The 18,664-nt window shown below is 33.1% G+C and overlaps 1 protein-coding gene across 1 annotated transcript in view; it reads left to right on the plus strand.

The window, feature by feature from the left end:
- Positions 1 to 1,766: 1,766 nt before the first annotated feature.
- Positions 1,767 to 18,664, plus strand: part of Ndst3 (N-deacetylase and N-sulfotransferase 3) — a 138,155-nt gene continuing 121,257 nt past the window's right edge. The window contains exon 1 of the mRNA XM_026389692.2: positions 1,767 to 2,747. Coding sequence (XP_026245477.1) covers positions 1,767 to 2,747 — 981 coding nt within the window. The remainder of the gene's footprint in view (positions 2,748 to 18,664) is intronic.

Raw genomic sequence — 18,664 nt, forward strand, 5'->3', positions numbered from 1 at the left:
GACATCCCCAATATTTCAAGTGTTTATTCAAATTACTCTCATCTTTCAAGGTTTTTCCCAAGTTATATCTCCCTAGAGCATTTTACATACTACATCACTTACTGTAGTTTCTCTTTTATCATCCCATTATAGTTTCTTGCCTATAATGCACAACCCATTTATTATGATTTTAGTCACTCTCTGCTTTAAATTTTATAACATTTCAAAGGAATTATGCCAAACATTTGTATTTTAAACAGATAGTTACTCCATAAATATTTGAATGAATGACATAGATACCCTAAATATTTGAATAAACAATAATATAAATTGCAAGTTAAATATCATAAATATTCTATTGCTATATTTCATAGTGTTTATATTATTCGTAAAGATAAACATACATCATTTAAAAACTGTTCACTGCTCTTTTTAAAGATAGATATTACAGAATTTTAAAATGTAGAGTTCTTGGTAATCATTTATTTTAACCTCATCATTTTATTTGGAGGATATTGGGGACAGAATGGCAATTAAGAAGCAAGGCACAATGAATCCTAAACTATGGCAAATATCAAGTACAATGTTTTCCACCAATGTTTGTTGTTTAACCAACTACCTATTAGCCTGTCTTAAGTACAGCAAGGAGACTTTTCTTAATTTTTTTGCATGTGTTACATGATATTTCCTTATAAGAGACTCTGTGAAAGTCTAAGATGTATCCATGTTTCCTTCTAATTATTTTCAGCTGCTAAATTTTCAAAGTTTCCTAAAATTTGAAACAGGTTTGAAATGACTGCATAACAAAGTGTTTCATGACATCTCAGTTGTTCTTATTGTTTAAAAAACCCACTTTTATAGTCATTTTTTTCATATAATTGCTGATATTTTCTCACAAAGCAGAAACAGAATGATATAGAAAATGAATGTGTGAGTATGTATTCTCCAGAACATGATTGCCTCCCTCCCCCACAGTGCATATCATGATACAACAGAGCTGTATGACCCCAAGAAGTGTTTCACTCCTCACATTTGTCTTACCACATAACTGTGCTGAATTTTGAAAACTTAGCTATGTCAATATATAGTCCTAAAATGATCAGTTGGATAGTGGGATTATATCTGTATTTTGAAAGGGTTATTCTAATTAAAGTAACTATTATTGGGTTGTTTCTCTGATTAATTTGAAATGTATGCTGAGTGACAAAATTTTTTGCCTTCATATTCTGGAAAAAAGACTATTGTTTTAATTGTGTCAAATAATGAAACATGTCCAAATTTTGTGAACTTTCAGTGTGTGTAATTAAACATAAACTGCTTGAATGTGCAATATATGATATGTATCTGGATGACAGGAAATGGCAGTGTAACCTTTCTGTGGTATTAGGTCTGTATTATCTCTAGAGTGTGATGCAAAGCCCAGTGTTTCTCTGTATTAGGGATAGTGACCTGGGTTCAGTGATATCCTTTTTCTCATTCCATATTTCCTTTGTCTTCATCCATATCTGGGAGAAGGAATGGAAAGTTTTCTAACCTATTATCAGTTCCCCTGCTTCCTAGTCTGAAACTAAATCACATAAAAATTTGCTCATTTTGATGCTGAAAACTGTTTTGTTTTATTCTGTTTTCAGACTGTATTTCCTGTGAGTCATAATCAAGCAATACAAATGTGCTGCAATGGTGACATAAACTATTGACTGAGACTGGGAAAGAACCTGAAACACCATCTTTTCTTTTCTTTTTTAAATGGTGCTTCTGTTGGAAGAGTCAAGGAAAACCTATACATCATGAGTTTTATCATGAAGCTTCACAGACACTTTCAAAGGACGGTTATTTTGCTTGCCACTTTTTGTGTGGTGAGCATTATTATTTCTGCTTACTACCTGTACAGTGGCTACAAACAGGAAAATGAACTCTCTGAAGTGGCTTCAGAAGTGGACTGCGGTGACCTCCAACACCTACCATATAGACTAATGGAAGTGAAGGCAATGAAGCTTTTTGATGCCGCAAGGACAGACTCCATCGTCCTTGTGTTTGTGGAGAGTCAGTACTCATCCCTTGGTCAAGACATCATTATGATTCTAGAATCAAGTAGATTCCAGTATCACATTGAAATTGCTACCGGAAAAGGAGATCTCCCAGCACTTACAGACAAAACTAAAGGCAAATATGTTCTCATTATTTATGAGAATATTTTAAAATACATAAACATGGACTCTTGGAATCGAAGCCTTTTAGATAAATACTGTGTAGAGTATGGTGTGGGTGTCATTGGATTCCACAGAACTAGTGAGAAGAGTCTACAGAGCTTTCAGTTAAAAGGCTTCCCCTTTTCTATATATGGAAACCTGGCAGTAAAAGACTGTTGTATTAATCCTCATTCTCCTTTGCTCCGTGTGACCAAATCATCAAAGCTTGAAAGGGGTTCTTTACCTGGGACTGACTGGACGGTTTTTCAAATTAATCACTCAACCTACCAACCAGTAATATTTGCCAAAATAAAGACCCCGGAAAATCTTTCTCCTCCAGTCTCTAAAGGTGCTTTTTTTGCCACTATCATACACGACTTGGGTGTTCACGATGGAATTCAGAGAGTTCTTTTTGGCAACAACTTGAACTTTTGGCTGCACAAGCTCATTTTCATAGATGCCATCTCCTTCTTGTCAGGGAAGAAGCTGGAACTGTCCTTGGATAGATATATTCTCGTTGACATTGATGATATATTTGTGGGAAAGGAGGGAACCCGAATGAACACCAATGATGTTAAGGTAAGGTTCTATTATCTGAAAATCTATTATCTGAAAATTTAGTTCATATCTCAGGAGTGTTAACAACTGTCCTGGTTTGAATTAGGACTAAAGAATTTTCTAGGACATGGGACTATTATTTTATTGGGAAAGTCTGGGATAGGCTACTATAATTGGCTATGGTATCTCTCACCTTATAACACCTGCATAGATAGTATATCTACTGAACAAGAAAATGAAAGTCATACTAAAAGATTGAACATGGTAAGATCCTGAAATGGTTTTCCTTACCTATTTATAATTACAGAGTAGAAATGATTTTTAGTTGCTCACTACAAACTGTCTACCTTGGAAAACTGACTAATCTGAAATTCGATGAATTTAAATATGACATTAAAGTGAATTTGTTTTGCAGATCTCAAGTTCAATATTTTTGAAAGTCAAATATATGTCATTTTATCTTAATATATTTCTGACACTCTGAAAAATATGGGGAATTATGAGTATAAAAGCGTATATATATGTGGGTTTAACTTGATTTTACTGGATACTTCTAGTACATGCATGGATTCTATTATTCTACACTTAAAGTATATTACATTTCTTATTGTGTAAAACTGCTTCTCTTAAAAAGAAAGCATTCCTTTAAAGGTAGTTTATTGTTAACAATTAAATGGTTGTTTAATGTTAATCAAAGTCATAATTAAGATTATCTACATTTATCTTAGTTTTCCATTGAAAATGCTGTAGGATTCTATCTCTGTTATACTATGTTATTGATTTTCCATAAATAAGAAATGTCCAAAGAATTAATCTTGAAAATGACATCTCTTTTCTCTAATCACTGATATTAAGTTCATTGAACTACTTAAATGAGCTAAGGATACCAGAGGACCTATTTAATGTTTCTATAAGAAGATGTGAACATTAAAAAGAAACAAATGTCCATAGTAGAAATTAATTAATAAATAAGTTTTATTCAGATTTATTAAGTCTTTTGCAATTTACTTTAGCCAGTATTAACTTAAAAGCAAACTGGTAATTTAAAAATTCATTGTGGTTAAAGATTACAAATATTCTTATTATAAATAATAATACATCATTTTCCTTCTAATTTTTCCATTTCCATTTATTGTTATGGAAAACATTTGCAATGCATATGTATTTATTCCATAAAATTTTTAGACTCCCCAAAATATGTTGGTATGGCATTTAAAAATATGCTAAATAAAACTCAGAGCTTTTTTCAGTACTTTTTTCACTATAAAGGTTAAGCCAATTTTTAGGAACACAAAAAAATTAAAGGCTTTGTATACACATTAAAGACCTTAACATGTGTGGTTTATGAATTGCTTGCATTTGTGTAGGAAGATATTTTTTTAAACCATTCGAAAGCTTTAAAAGACATGTTTGTTTGTTTGTTTGTTTCCATGCAATTTTTTGTTGTTTATTTTCAATGATGTGCCTGTTAACATTTCAAACATTCACACATCATCCATCTTAAATAATGTGCTATTGAAATGATCAGTGTATTTTATGTAATTTTTTAATTTATATATGACAGTAGAATGAATTACAATTCTTATTACATATATAGAGCTCAATTTTTCATATCTGGTTGTATACATAGTATATTCACACCAATTTATGTTTTCATACATGCACTTTAGATAGTAATGATCATCACATTCCACCATCAGTAATTACCCCATGCCCCCTCCTTTCCCCTCCCACCCCTCTGCCCTATCTAGAGTTCATCTATTCCTCCCATGCTCCCTGTCCCTACCCCACTATGAATCAGCCTCCTTATATCAAAGAAAACATTCGGCATTTGGTTTTCTGGGATTGGCTAACTTTACTTAGCATTATCTTCTCTAACTCTTATCTGTTTATCTGAAAATGCTATGATTTGAGGGCTGTGGCTGTGGCTCAGTGGCAGAGTGCTTGCCTGACATGTGTGAGGCACTGGGTTTGGTTCTCAGTACCACATCCAAAAAAAAAAAAAAAAAAAGCAAATGTTTTGCCTAGTGCTGAGGGGGGTTGGTGCTAAAGTCATGCTGTCCATCTACAACTACAATTTTTTTTAAAGACATGTTTTGAATTGTGGGGTTTTCTTAATTTTTGTGTTTTTTTTTGTTTTTTTTTTTTTTAGTTGTAAAGGGCCAGAATGCCTTTATTTATTTTTATGTGGTTCTGAGAATCAAACCTAGGGCCTCACACATGCTAGGCAAATGCTGTGCCACCGAGCTACAGCCCTAACCCTTATCTGGGTTTTTAAAATACTTCTTAATTGCCTCTGTGATGATATCACAAAATACTTATTCATTTCAAACAGTTGCCCTGAGAATATAATATTCATTCTTTATTTCTATACCTATTCATTAAGTGTATACCATATGTGCAACAATTTTGGAGATATTTTGGGTAGAATCATAGAGCATAATGGCCCCAGGCTCTTTGAAAGAGGTGGGTAGGGACTATGTATAATGTTACAAAAGCATATTGAGCTGAGCATCTATCTGTTTAGTACTTTATATACCCTTATCACTTGCCAGGCACAGAGGCAGGCACTAGAGACACAACAACAAAGCATAGCTCTTAATAAGCTCACAGTTTTGTGGGAAAGATAAATTGGTAGTTAGCTTGCAACCAGATAAGTACAATATTATTTATGTAAGAAATACAATAGTCTATAGCATGTGTAATGTACCAGAAAGGAAAGAATGTGAAAATAAGTCTGTAGTGATGTGATGATTTGGGAAATTGTGGCATTGATTCAGATGGCCATTTCTTGAAAACAGAAAATAGGAATAAGAATTGAGAAAGAAGGATGCATTTAAAAATTATCTAGGAGGCAAAATTGAACAATTTAGTAATTAGTTAAATAGAGATGAAACAGAATATAATTGGGTGATATGATTTTTAGCATAAGTGGATAATTGCTGATAATACCAACAAGAAAGAGAGATATGATCATTGTGAAGGTCATTACACATAAAATTTCAGCATTCTCAATGGGCATGTGGAACATACAGATATTTCAGGTAGACTGAGCAGTAGATTTCAAAGTCCTCATCCTGTGGTCCTGATCCACATGAAAGGATGTGAGATCAGCCATGCAAAGGATTTATAGAATAATAAGAGATGACCAAGTATAGAATCTTGAGGAAAATCATCTTTCAAAAAAAAAATAGAGGGAGATTGCCCATGAAATAGAGTTAAAAGCACAATTAGATACCAGTAAGCTGAACTGCTGTAGAAGCCTTAGTAGTGAATTGATTCAGGGAAGATGTATCAGCAGCATTAAAACCAACAGCAAGGCCCACTGAGGTAAGGACTAGAAAGTCTCCTTAGGGAAAAATTGAAGGTCATTTGATGATTCTTGCAAAGCCCATGTGTATGAGTGATAAAGGCAGAAACCCAGCTGCAGTGAGTTCAGGAGTGAACCAAGAGACCAAGAGGAGGAGAAAGAGATTAGAGTACTTAAAGTAACTGGAGGGTGAACTGGCATTAAGGTGACCAATCATCCTGGTTTGCCTAGGGCTGAAGGGGGTTGGAGCTAAAACTTATAGGCCCAGAGTTAGTTTAGTTATGAGTGGCCTAAGTAAAGGAAGAGAAAAAATATCAAAGACATTGAGGTTGAAGAAAAGGTGAAGGATGTGGTGATTAATAGTACATAATTAATAGAAGCATTTAAATCAAGTTCTTTAATCATTACCATTTCTGAGCAAATTTTATGTTATCTTTATTTGAAGAGTTAGAAAAATTAAAAAGAATGTGAGAAAATTGAAGGTTATAGACTGTTACTTGAAAAATTAGAATGATAGTGTATAACATAAATTTTAACTGATTAATGCATATACTTCTTTTCTTATGTGTAAAAATAAATGTTTCCTTAAAGAGATTAGAATTAGCAGCAGTATCATCTTTACCTACCTACCTATCTGTTGAATAATATGAGTATGTTTTAAAGAGACACAAATCTACAAAGGAAACTATGATGAAACACAGAATATATTATTCTTTGTGTAAAAAAAAAAGCAAATTAAAAAAAAGTTCCAGAAACAACAACCACCAAAAAAAATTTCCCTAAACAGAACATCAAACTTAAGGTTGCATCTTCATTAGTCAAAGTCCTTAAAAAAACAAAATATAAAATTGTTTAGACAATTAAAATATTCTAATTCTCTTCTATTAAATTCTTAATAAATTGTATTTATTTAGTGCAATTAAAATTAAATTTAATTTTAAATTAATTAAAATTAAGTCAATGTCAGAAAAAGAAATTGTCCACATATGTGAGTGTGTGTACATTCCTGCACATGCATGAGTAGAGTACTACTAGACAGGTTTTGTGACTTTAGAGTTCAAGTTAGCACAAGTTCCTTATGCCCTGAGACCTATTCTCAAACATCCTGAGACTATCTACAGAATGAGATTTTGGAGAAGGAAAGTTATGCCTTTTTAAGTAAAGCATTTTAGTTTTAAATGAAAGCATATTATGACCCAATGAATATTAACATCTCACATTCTCTTTTAGAAAAATTATTTCACTCTTGGTTTAAGACACATTCTATCTTTAAACCTAGAACAATTCATGTAATATTTGTTACCCAAGACAAATGAAATGTTGAATTGGAAGATGTTGGTAAAGCTGGTTAGATGGTTTTACTGAAATTTCTGTAGTTGAATACTCGCAATAAATAAATGTGTTCATATCTCTGACTCTTGCTGTGTCTGTCCTTCTCTTTCTGTAATAGGAACATATTCAGGTTTAACTTTGACAAACTTCTAAATGTCCAGCAAAAAATGAAGAAGCCCAGTTATACCTGAGCACACTAAAGAGGTGCCTGTACCTGTTTTGGTGGTACTCAGAATCCCTTCCTTCTGCTCACTACCCTAAATCTTTCCCACTGTTTCCTTACATTTCAATATTCCTTAACTTCTTTGTTTCTGGATTAGCCCTTTAAAAAAAACACTATATTATTAAAGTGACCTTATAAGAAAGAGAAGTTCTTAATTTAATACAATGTTATAAGTGACTTTATTATACTTTTTCTCTTTATTTGAAGAGCTGAAAGTGTCTAGGGGAAAAAAGTGCTAAAAATAAAAGTAGGAAGCAGTAAACTGTGAAAAATAAGTAGCATCAAGCTCAGAAGATGAACTTAGCCAACTTCTTATTCTTGTTTTGTGCTGACCCTGAGAGGCTATAATTGGAGTGTAAAGGTGAGCTCTTTGTTGCTTGACTCCATAAGAATATTCACCATCTCAGCCAAGGTAAAACAGCAGGCTTTATAAACCCACTAAAAGAAAACAACATACCAAATGTTTGGGTATGGGAGCTGCAATCAATTAATTTGTCATAAGTTAAAGTAGAAGGGAAGCAAAAATTTCCCCAGATAGTTCACTATTTATATGCTCTACATGAATACCATTGTTTGTATACTGTACACAGTACTTTTCCATTTATTCCCCTAAAAACATATTTTTTTTTCTCATTCTCTTCTGTTATTTCTGTTTATTTTCTGACAACCATTTTAATTGTGAAAACATATACTTGTTTGGTACTAACAGCTTAAATTTTCTAGAATCACTTATAACTGTATACAATATTTCTTATATATTGGGCAGGAACATATATTTTCAGTCAAGACATGGCTATTGCTTCAGCTTTGTTAACTGTGTTTTTAAATCTGTATTCTCTCTTCTTTTTTCTTTTCTTTCTTTCTTTTTCCCCCCACAGGGAATAGAGCATTTGATATTACCCACCCAGATGTATGTTTAATTTTCCAGCCCTGAAGGTGAATTGTAAATATACCCTTGTTATTTGTCAATTATTATATTTTGTATTTTGAAGCTAGTTTAAGTGAACATATTTCAGATTACATTCTATTTTAATATTTCACTCTTCTGTGATTACTATTTTTAGTATTTTTGCCTTTAATTTTGTTTTGCCTAATGCTCATATTGTTATACCAACTTTCTTTTTTTTCTATTTGAAAAGTATGCCTTATCCCATTTTTATATATTTTCAACCCCTCTTCTTTGTCTTTGCATTATAAATTGATTTTGAAAACAGCTTCTAGATCCATATTGCAATTTATCTCCTAAATCAATATTTATCTACTATATCAATATCTATTTTAGTATTTTAGTTAACAAGATAAGTTTACATGAAGTTAATCAGACTATCAATGAACAAGGAATTATTTTAGCCATCTTATTTTGTGCTTTATATTTATCCTATTTGTTCTGCTTTTGTTGGATTTTTTCCCCCTACCTTCTATTTTATTTGAATTACCAGCTTCTTTTTGACCTACTACTGGTTTGAAATGCATGTATTTATTTCTATTATTTTAGTAATTTCTTTCCAAAATGTAAAGAAGTGCTAATATTATAGAGTATCTTTAAAAATTGATCAAAAAGTACTAAGTACTTTATCTTCAATCATGCCCACTTTAATGTAGCTGATGAGTCAAGTCACCTAAACATTTGTGGTAGTAGAAAGAGTACACTTCCATTGTTTTTAATTATTTCATAATTGTCAAAAATTAGGCAATTTTTGAGTGTTCTTATGAATGTATATGAACTATTTGTTTCTCATTTCTTCACTTTCTCTCTTAGTTTGGTGGGATATTTATGTATCAATTTGATATATTGTGATAATAATACAAAGAAAAATTTTCTAGCAATACCATCATTATACTCAAATAGCCATAATGTTTTAACATCTATACAATTGTTTTAAGGAAATAAGTTTTAGGAAATTACTTTGTTATCTAACCTGGGAAAATAAGAAAATAATTTAGCTAAGGGGAAAAAGAAACTATTTCATACTCATAATCCTTTTATGCTTACCACATTTTATTAAATGTGTTGTTGTGAGATAGAATGTACTCCATTAGTATTAATACTAAGGAGTGATTTGTTATGCAGTGGAATTCTAAACTAATGAGTTCCAAATCAGTTAAAGAAGGAAAAATGCTGTTGCTGAATGAACAAGTGAATTTGTCATCAGAATATTTGGCAACTTATTACTTTTTCTAAAGGTTTGTTGCACTGAATCGTGGCTGATCATGATAAAGAGAAGGCCTGTTATGATGGCATCAAAGCATAACTAGGCCATGCCAAATTTCATTTACTGGATTACTAGAAGATTACAGGAGGAAATTTGAGAATAAGGATTTAGAGTCTAGAGATATCCAATTCAGTGTAGAAAATTATGCACAAAGTGGTCAGGATTTCAAAGGATACTCTTATGGATGATGAAAAACATTTTTTTTAATAAAAAGAAATTGAACATGTGAAAATTTTAATATTTGTTAGTTTTTGGATTATGTACTTCTATGGGTTAAAACAGGATTATTTTTCCTGTGCTGATGGTTCATACTTTTAGATCAATAACGAATGCAGTTACCCAGATACATACCCAAATAGGGAGCACTTGTTCAGCAGTAAATATATTGTTTTAAATGTTTTACTTTGACCCTCATTTAATTCTTGAAGAAATTCTACACAACAAGGTGACATCACTTTATATGAAACTAAGACTTTTATGCTATGATTACCATACCTAAGATCTTACATGTAGGAAGTGGTACTCCCAAGATTCAAAATGCAGGTCTGCTTGGTTCAAGATTCTGAACTTTTTTGGAGCTGGGGTTGTGGCTCAGCAGTAGAGCACTCTCCTACCACATGCGAGGCCCTGGGTTCAATCCTCAGCACCACATAAAAATAAATAAACAAAATAAAGGTATTGTGTACAACTGAAAAATGAATATTAGAAAAAAAGATTCTGAATTTTCCACTTCACATGGTTGCACTGTTATGGATGTCACACAGTATTATGATGTCTATAGAAATTCTTTGCACCAAATTCTACTTCATATTAAAAATGTCTATTATGATTTTATAGGTCACATCTGAAGCTTTGTCTTGGATTTGGCACAAAAAGTATCAATCACTTCTTGAAATGGATGATTCAAATAAGTACAAAAATTTGATATAAAACTCACTTTAAGTTTTCACTAAGTTTGGCTTGCTAGACAAAAATCTTTCTAGGTGCTTTGCCTGCAATGCTAGTAACTGTTAAAATTTTGGAAGTTTGGGACAAATTTAAGGTAGTTCAATGACAAATCCAAGTGCCAGAAATTCCCCATAGTTCAGGTAATTTAACTGTTTCCCTCTGCGTGTACTCGGATTTTAAAATCTATGTGATATTTTAAGTAATTTGTACAGGCAATCTTCTAACATTTTTCAAAAGCCCATAAACAAAGTAGGAAAAATCAAAGAAATTCTGAAATATTCTCATTCAGTCTGTGGGAAATATGAATTAGTATCTCAAGCTCTGTTTTGTTCATACCTTTTATAAGCTATAATGAAACTACAAACTAAAATATAAAATAGATCTTAAATCATGATGTTAATATAAAATAAGTTATGAAATCTGTTGTTTTACAGTTCTGAAGGTCAGAGGTCCAACACAGATCTCACAGTTAGGTAACCCTCTCTTCAGTTAGGTAGTTAAGTTCAGGACTTTGCTAGGACTATATTCCTTTCTGGAGACTATAGGTGAGACTTGCCTTGCCTTTTCTTCTACAGTCTCCCACATTCCTTGGTTCCTGTGTCCTTTCTACAACTTCCAAGGCAGCAGTGTTGCATCTCTCTGTGCCTTCTATCACAGCCACACCTCTCACAAAAAAAAAAATGAGAATGATCTTCTGCCTTTAATAATCCATGTGATAATACTGGCCTACCTGGATAATTTAGGATAATCAACCCATTTTTTTTTTTTTTTTTTTTTTTTGCTAGGCAAGGTGCACATCCACGGGCTCCAGGATTTAGCATGTAGATATCCTGGCAAGAGAGGCAGGAGAAACATTATTCTCCATACCACATGCTGTGTTTTTCAAAGTAATATTACTATTACCGAAGCCCTCCAACCCCCCCCCACCCCCAAGAAAAACAAAATACTTTAACTACTTTATTATTGTTCTCCTCCCTGGGAAATGAAAATTTGATGGTATTTGTATGTTCAAATAGCTAGTTTAGCTCTAAGTCAATAGTAGTTAATTGGGGAAAGCATCAGTTAGCAAATATCTTAGCACTTTAGAGGTCAAAATGGAAACACAGGTAACCCTCTCTTCAGTTAGGTAGTTAAGAAACTTGGCTCTCCAAACATTGCTTAGTTGGAGAAGATGTGTGGTTATTATCAATTCACTACTTTAGTAGATTCCGATATAATGTTTCTGGAAGTGCATCCATTATAAGACCAATTAAAACAGAATGCTAAAAGATAGTTGTTTGAGACCAACACAGTTATTTGCAGTTGAAAACCCTGGTCACCATTTTCATTATACTTCTTTCATCCTTCCATTTTATTTTCTTATTTCTCTTGTGTTGCTATTTCCACCTCAGCTTTAGTGCCCTTACTTAGTCTTTTTAGGGATTGATCTTCTCCTCTTTAGAATTCATATTATAATTACCTAATCTAAAAACAACAATGGGAGTTCTATTCCATCTATTGACCCCTTCTCCACTCTGCTATCCTCCTCTGGTTCCCTGGTATCTGGATTAGTATAGTAATGCTTCCTTTCTCTTGCTTCATACTTACATCTTTACTTTTATGTAATTACCTGACTCTATTTTATTCCCTGAACCATATATTCTGAGTAGAATTAGCTTTTGGAAAAGATGGAAAACTTTGCATATAGATATTTAGTCAGCTATTAATGGTACCAGTCTTAGAGATCAGGAATGGGTCCTTTTTCCCCCTGTGTAAAAGGTTAAACACCCCGAGAAATGCCCAGGCAAAGCAAGTTTTATTTAAGAAAAGTGTTAATGACTGAGGGCATATTTTTTGAAGAGGAGGAGCCCCGCCCCAGAGCTGGGAGTCCCTGAGAGTGGGTGTGTCTCGCTCTTTTATGGAAACCAGAAGCCTACCTTCTCTTTTTTCTCTGGTATGTCTGAGGTAAAAAAGCAGCAGCACAGGGGTAATAGTTAGCAACTCATTTTGCCAGGAAGTGTGATCTCAGTAGTTAGCTGTTGGCAACCCATTGTCTGTTCTTTGATAACCATTCCTTATCCCCATAATTCATTACCTTTCCCCTATCTCAATTTGCTGAGGAATGTGAAATATCCTGTCCACTTAGGCCAGGTATGGGTCTGGCAGATTGCTTTTTGGCAAAGAAAGCATGTGGAGACAGTACAATGTGTTTATTTTATAGAATTATTCTCTTAACCTCATGTTCCCACCATTCTCATTTATTAAAAACAACAATGGAGTTCTGTTGATGCATTGACTAATGATCCAAAATAAGAATAATAAATCCTTCCCTATTCTTTATTTTGGATCAATATACACTAGAACAAGACATAACTAGTCTGTTTCTCCTCTGCAGATCCTTAGAAACAAAGTATTCTAATTCACACAGAATGATAACATACTTGATTGTCTCAAATTAATTAATTGAGTAGTTTTGACAATAAGTAGTTCAAAAGTTTGAACTGCTGTCATTGAAGTCTTAATACTTACATCCTTCTAGACTTGGATTTCATAGATACTAAAAAAAATACTTCTAGGAAATTTTATATAACAACTTTAAAAAAATTATTTGACAATATTTTCAGGAAAAAGAAGACATTGTAATGAAAAACCCATTTAACTCTAGCATACTTGCTTTGATGAAATAGTTTAGGTTAATATTTAAAGATTTTTTTCATAATATAATAATCTGCTCTAGAAATGCAACGAATATTAAAAGTAGCAAACAGTTTAGAGAAGGGGACTTTCCTAATCTTTATTATTTCTCTTCTGGTATAGGACATTGTCATTGCTCCAAATGAAGGGCAAATAAACAATGCAAAAGAAAAAAATGCATTTTCATTCTTGTTAGAACTATATTTCCAATGGTATTGTCACTTGTAACTTTGCTAGAACTAATTAGTGCTCAATCTGTGTTCTCAATGAAGCCCTGGAAGCTCATTCCACTTGACAAAGCTCTATTTCCCTAAAAGGGATCAGTCTCTAATGGATGCCAATGACAGGAGGCTGTTCATCAACCCTCAGGGTAGTTCAGAGCTTCAGCAGAAGACTGGGTAGCCCTTGCTCAACCGTCTGTACTTAGAAATTGACACAATGTCAATATAAGATTCTCAAAAACAAGGAAAGCCTAAGAGGGCAATTCACTGCACGTCTTTGTTTTCAAGCCATCAACACATTTCAGAGTGGTTCTCTGTTATAGCTGAATGCCTCTAAGGAGCAAAATCATTACTGGATTTAAATTAATCCATCAAATCACTCACATATGACATACTCAACTGTTCATAACTACCTTTATTGTTGACAAGCTTAAAACTCAGACAACTGTTAAAGTCACCAGTGATGAATCAACTTGTAATTTGTAAATGAACAAAGAACAGGTTGCTATAGTATTTCTTTAAAGAACCAGTCCAAGAGTCTATCACTAGTTTCATCTTAAGCATTCTTTAACTCAAAGATGTTTAGATGTATACAATCACTTATCACTTTGAAACTATTTTCATGCATTTTCAAGCCATAGAAAATGCAAGCAAAATCACTGTCTTTGCTTAAAAGTGGAAATTTCCCAGTCTCACATAGATTTTTACTGGGTTGATCTAGGAAGAATCTTGATTATCTATGTGATTCTAATATAGATGGTAGAAATACATATTTGGGAAAGCAATTGTTTAAATAGACTGCATTTGATATTATTGCAAAATGTGAAGACATGGGTCTTATTGTCTTTCTCTCTAGAAAGTATATTAAAAATCTCTCTCTCTCTCTCTCTCTATATATATATATATATATATATATATATATATATATTACTATGTACTTATATATAAGTATATATCTATATATTATATATATATATATATATATATGTAATATATAAGTACATAGTAACAAGGGGCCACAGTAAAATTAATAGTTTCATAACTGATTTGACATGATGCTGGAAGTTTTCATTTTTATTTATTTTAAATAATATAAAAATACTATATGATAATATTATGTCAAATGCATATGTATGTAAAATTGCCTATGGAGATATATAGGATAGATTTTATATGAATGATTTCAGTTATTTCCTTAAGTGAATGGGTTGGTACTGCCTAATAAGAAGATGTTGGATAATTTTGACAATGTATAGTAATGTAAAGTACTTTGCTTCTGTGATGTTTTAGGAAGTTGTAGATCAGATCATTTAGAAGAGAGAAACTTCAGAGCAGAGAGGATTATAAACAGGAGGCTAAAGAACCAGGGAAGAGAAATCAGAACTTTTCTGTTTTTTTCTTGTTTGTTTTTAGCTGGAAGAGGAGGCCAGGAGGGAGAGAGAGGGAGAGAGAGAGAGAGAGGGAGGGAGAGAGAGGGAGGGAGATTTTATGTTTCAGGTTTGATTGAATGTCAAATAAATTAGAAAATCAAATTGGGGCGAGTTACAGGTGAGACAGAGGTACTTCACTGTATGATTTAAAAAAAATGTTAGGGAGTATTTTGGAATGAAGAAAATAAATTTTATCTTAGGAAACTTTAAGTGGAAATTCAAGTGTTGTCTAAGAGGGTCTACAGTTAGCACGGATTTGGGTTTGTTTTTATGTTTTGTCCAAATGTCCAAAAAAAATCTTTCTCCTCTTGTCTCTATCTCTCTCTCTCTCTCTCTCTCTCCCTCTCTCTCCCTCTCTCTCCCTCTCTCTCCCTCTCTCTCCCTCTCTCCCTCCCTCCCTCTCTCTTTCTTTATGGTCTGGCTCATGTGAGGCAAACACTCCACCAACTGAACTATATCCCCACCCCTATTTCATTCTTCTTTAATTTTTATTTTTATTACTTTGTGAGAGAGGGTTACTATGATCACATTTATTGTCCATGAGCATCTTTCTTTTGAAATTTGTTCTTCCCCATTCATTATGTTCTTTACTTTGTTATTTCTCAGTTGGAATTGTTAATCTGTCTCTGGGTTTGTTTCTTTTTCTGAGATTGGAACATTGAATTTAATCACTTTTGAGTCTCAATTAGTTCTAACTCTGTGAGATAAGTTTTAAGATTTTATTAAGGGAATCCCAGCACCAATTGGTTTGAACAGAGTCATTTCATGGTAAAATAAGAGTGAGCAAAACTTCCTTTTCTGAGTATTAGAATTCCCATCATCCTTTCAAGTGGTGTGCTTTGCTTTTCCTGACAGCTCTAATGAGGGGTATTTTTGGAGGAGAGAAGTTTAGCTTTCCTGTCTTCAGCCTCAGATGAGGCATGCAATTCCAAGACACTCTAGTTTTCCCTTGAATAACTTCTTATTCATCTATTATATAACTTATTTAAAATATTTAGAATATATTTATATACGTATCTACAGAATGTTACTTAGACATGTTCTGTGAGCTTATTTTAAATCTGAAACAAATTTCCCAGCCCCTTGCTGTAAGCAAATCCGTAAACATTCTCTTCTCCCAGTTTTACAAAATCTCAACTATTTTTCTCTTGACTTTCACATTTTATAGACTGAAAAGCTGTTTACCATTTCATCTTTCCCATTATTTGGTTTTCCTTGCCAATTACATGGCTGAACATACTATTCATGCTAAAAGGGAGCTTGGGAGTTAAAAGTCAGACAGATAGTTTTGGTCCAATATCAGGTCTGTATCTTTCTAACTTACTCTATTTATCTGTCACTTTCCATATCTTTACAGTGAGAACAATACCTACTTCACTGCCTATGGCAGTCTATTTCAAATGCCTAATACTAGTGGACTGTCAACAAATTTATTTATTTATTTATTTTTCAATTATTTATATAAACACATCATAAGCTGGGAGCAAATATTTGAACAGAATTATGAAGTAATTCTAAGATGAATAAAATGAATTATTTTCAATATCCAAGTGTTATCATATAGGAGAAATGGGTTCCCTCTTGCTTATCATCTCAAAAGATATTAATTGGTGCCTGTGATGTGCCTGGCTTTCTTCCGGGAGCTGGTGATATAGTGGTTGCCAAAAAAGACAAGTTTGCCGTCTACATAATCTTACCTCTAATAGAGAAGTGAGAGAAAATAAACACATAAACAAATGAACAAATAAAACAACAAATAAAACAACCTTAAGTGGAATAAGAGAGATATGAAGAAAATAAAGCAGGCTCCATGAAATGAAGAGTGGTGGAAGATGCTGAGGGTGAGTGGGAGTGGACAAAATTTAAATGCTGATTTGGAGAAGCCGGATATGGAAATCCTCTGTGATATTGCTTATGAATTGAGATCTGAAAGGGAAGAAATTTCAATAAGTACAAATACCTGGAGTGAAAGCATTCTGTGAAAAGGAGGCAGGTTCTTCCATGGGGCAAGTTGTGGTCAGAGAGAGAGAGAAGGACAGTCAGTGTGAGGGAGTAGAAGTGAGAGAGCCAGGGATGGGATTCCGCTGGAAAGACAGGCAGGAACCAGATTATGTGTGGTTTGGTAGGCCATGGAGAGAAATTTAAATCTTATTTTGATTTCAGGAAATTCATTGCTTTTTTTTTTTTTGCAAAGTTAGTGAAAAAAATCTGATTTGTGTTTTTAAAAAGTTATACTGGTGATCATATGGAGAGTGAGTTACGGAAAATAATGGAATGTGACAACCTCGTCAGGTGGCCACTACAGTAGACCAAGCAAGTGATAATGATGAAAAGAAATGGTAAGAAGCTAAAAAGTTTGAGATACAGAGGAGATACAGCTCAAAGAACTTCTTGATGGATGCCATGTTGGGAACATCAGGAAAAAGTAGAATCAAGGATAACTCAGATGGTTTGGGCTGACAGTAGAGTGTGTTCCCTTAGCTAGGGAATGCTGAAAAGAGTCTACTGCAGTGTCTGTGACATCCCTTATGGGCACAGACCAGTTTTGCATTCCAGGTTCATCTTTTACCAGTCTTGGTCAAGTTATATTGCTTGTTTTCTTCAGTTTCTTTTAGTAAAAAATCAGAATCATAACAACATCCGTCTCCTAAATGTGCTTTAAAGATAATATGATTAAATTCATGTAAAGTTCGTATAACAGTACCATACTCATCCTGTTAATTATTATTAAGGGCTGAAATGATGAACAAAAGTTATATTTTGTATTTGTTAGGTTTGTGACATCTTTAGATATCAAAATAGAGATAAACAAGTAGTGGATATGCAAGTTCTGAGTTCAAAGAGTCAGGTACAAAAGTATAAATTGAGAATTATTTAGCATATTGGTAGTGTTTAAAGTTCCATTACTGGAAGAAACACTTGAGGAACACACATTAGAGAAGAAAACAGAACCAGTAGACACTTTATCATTAAAGTCGTGGCTCAAGTATACTTAATGTCACAGTAATGGTTTAAGATTATGAATACATTTTTATCTCATTATTTTTAGAGAAGATCCTATTTACAAATTAATTCATTAAAGTTTTATTTGAAGTTCTGGATCACATACTGTTTTCCATTTCATATATATACTTTTCGATATGATTATGTATTCCTCAAGGTAAGATTATGTGACATCATTCTTTATGCCCTTTACTAACCTTATCACTGAGTAATACACATAGGCACCCTTAATAAATATCTGTTGGGGTAATTGTTTAAAGGACTTTTGGTGAATAATCTGTCTTTTCCTTGGTACCATATAAAGATATAGTGACTGAGGATATGAATTATTTTGCTGTAGGGAAGAAGAGTAACTGAACTAATTTCACAGGGAAAAATTTGACCCCTTTGGAAAAACAATGATGAATCCAGACTCATGAATAAACTTATCTTCCTAGATCATTTGTTTCTCTACTGCACAAGGAATAGAGGAAAATTGAAAAGATGATGAGGATTTTGGACTTGGGAAAACTTGTGCTCAAGGCTCAGATCCACACGAGTTGTAAGACAGGAACAAGTTACTTACCTCATTTGAACCCATCTTCT

Source organism: Urocitellus parryii, chromosome 10 (genome assembly GCF_045843805.1).
Source record: "Urocitellus parryii isolate mUroPar1 chromosome 10, mUroPar1.hap1, whole genome shotgun sequence".
In the NCBI taxonomy this organism is placed as follows: Eukaryota; Metazoa; Chordata; class Mammalia; order Rodentia; family Sciuridae; genus Urocitellus; species Urocitellus parryii.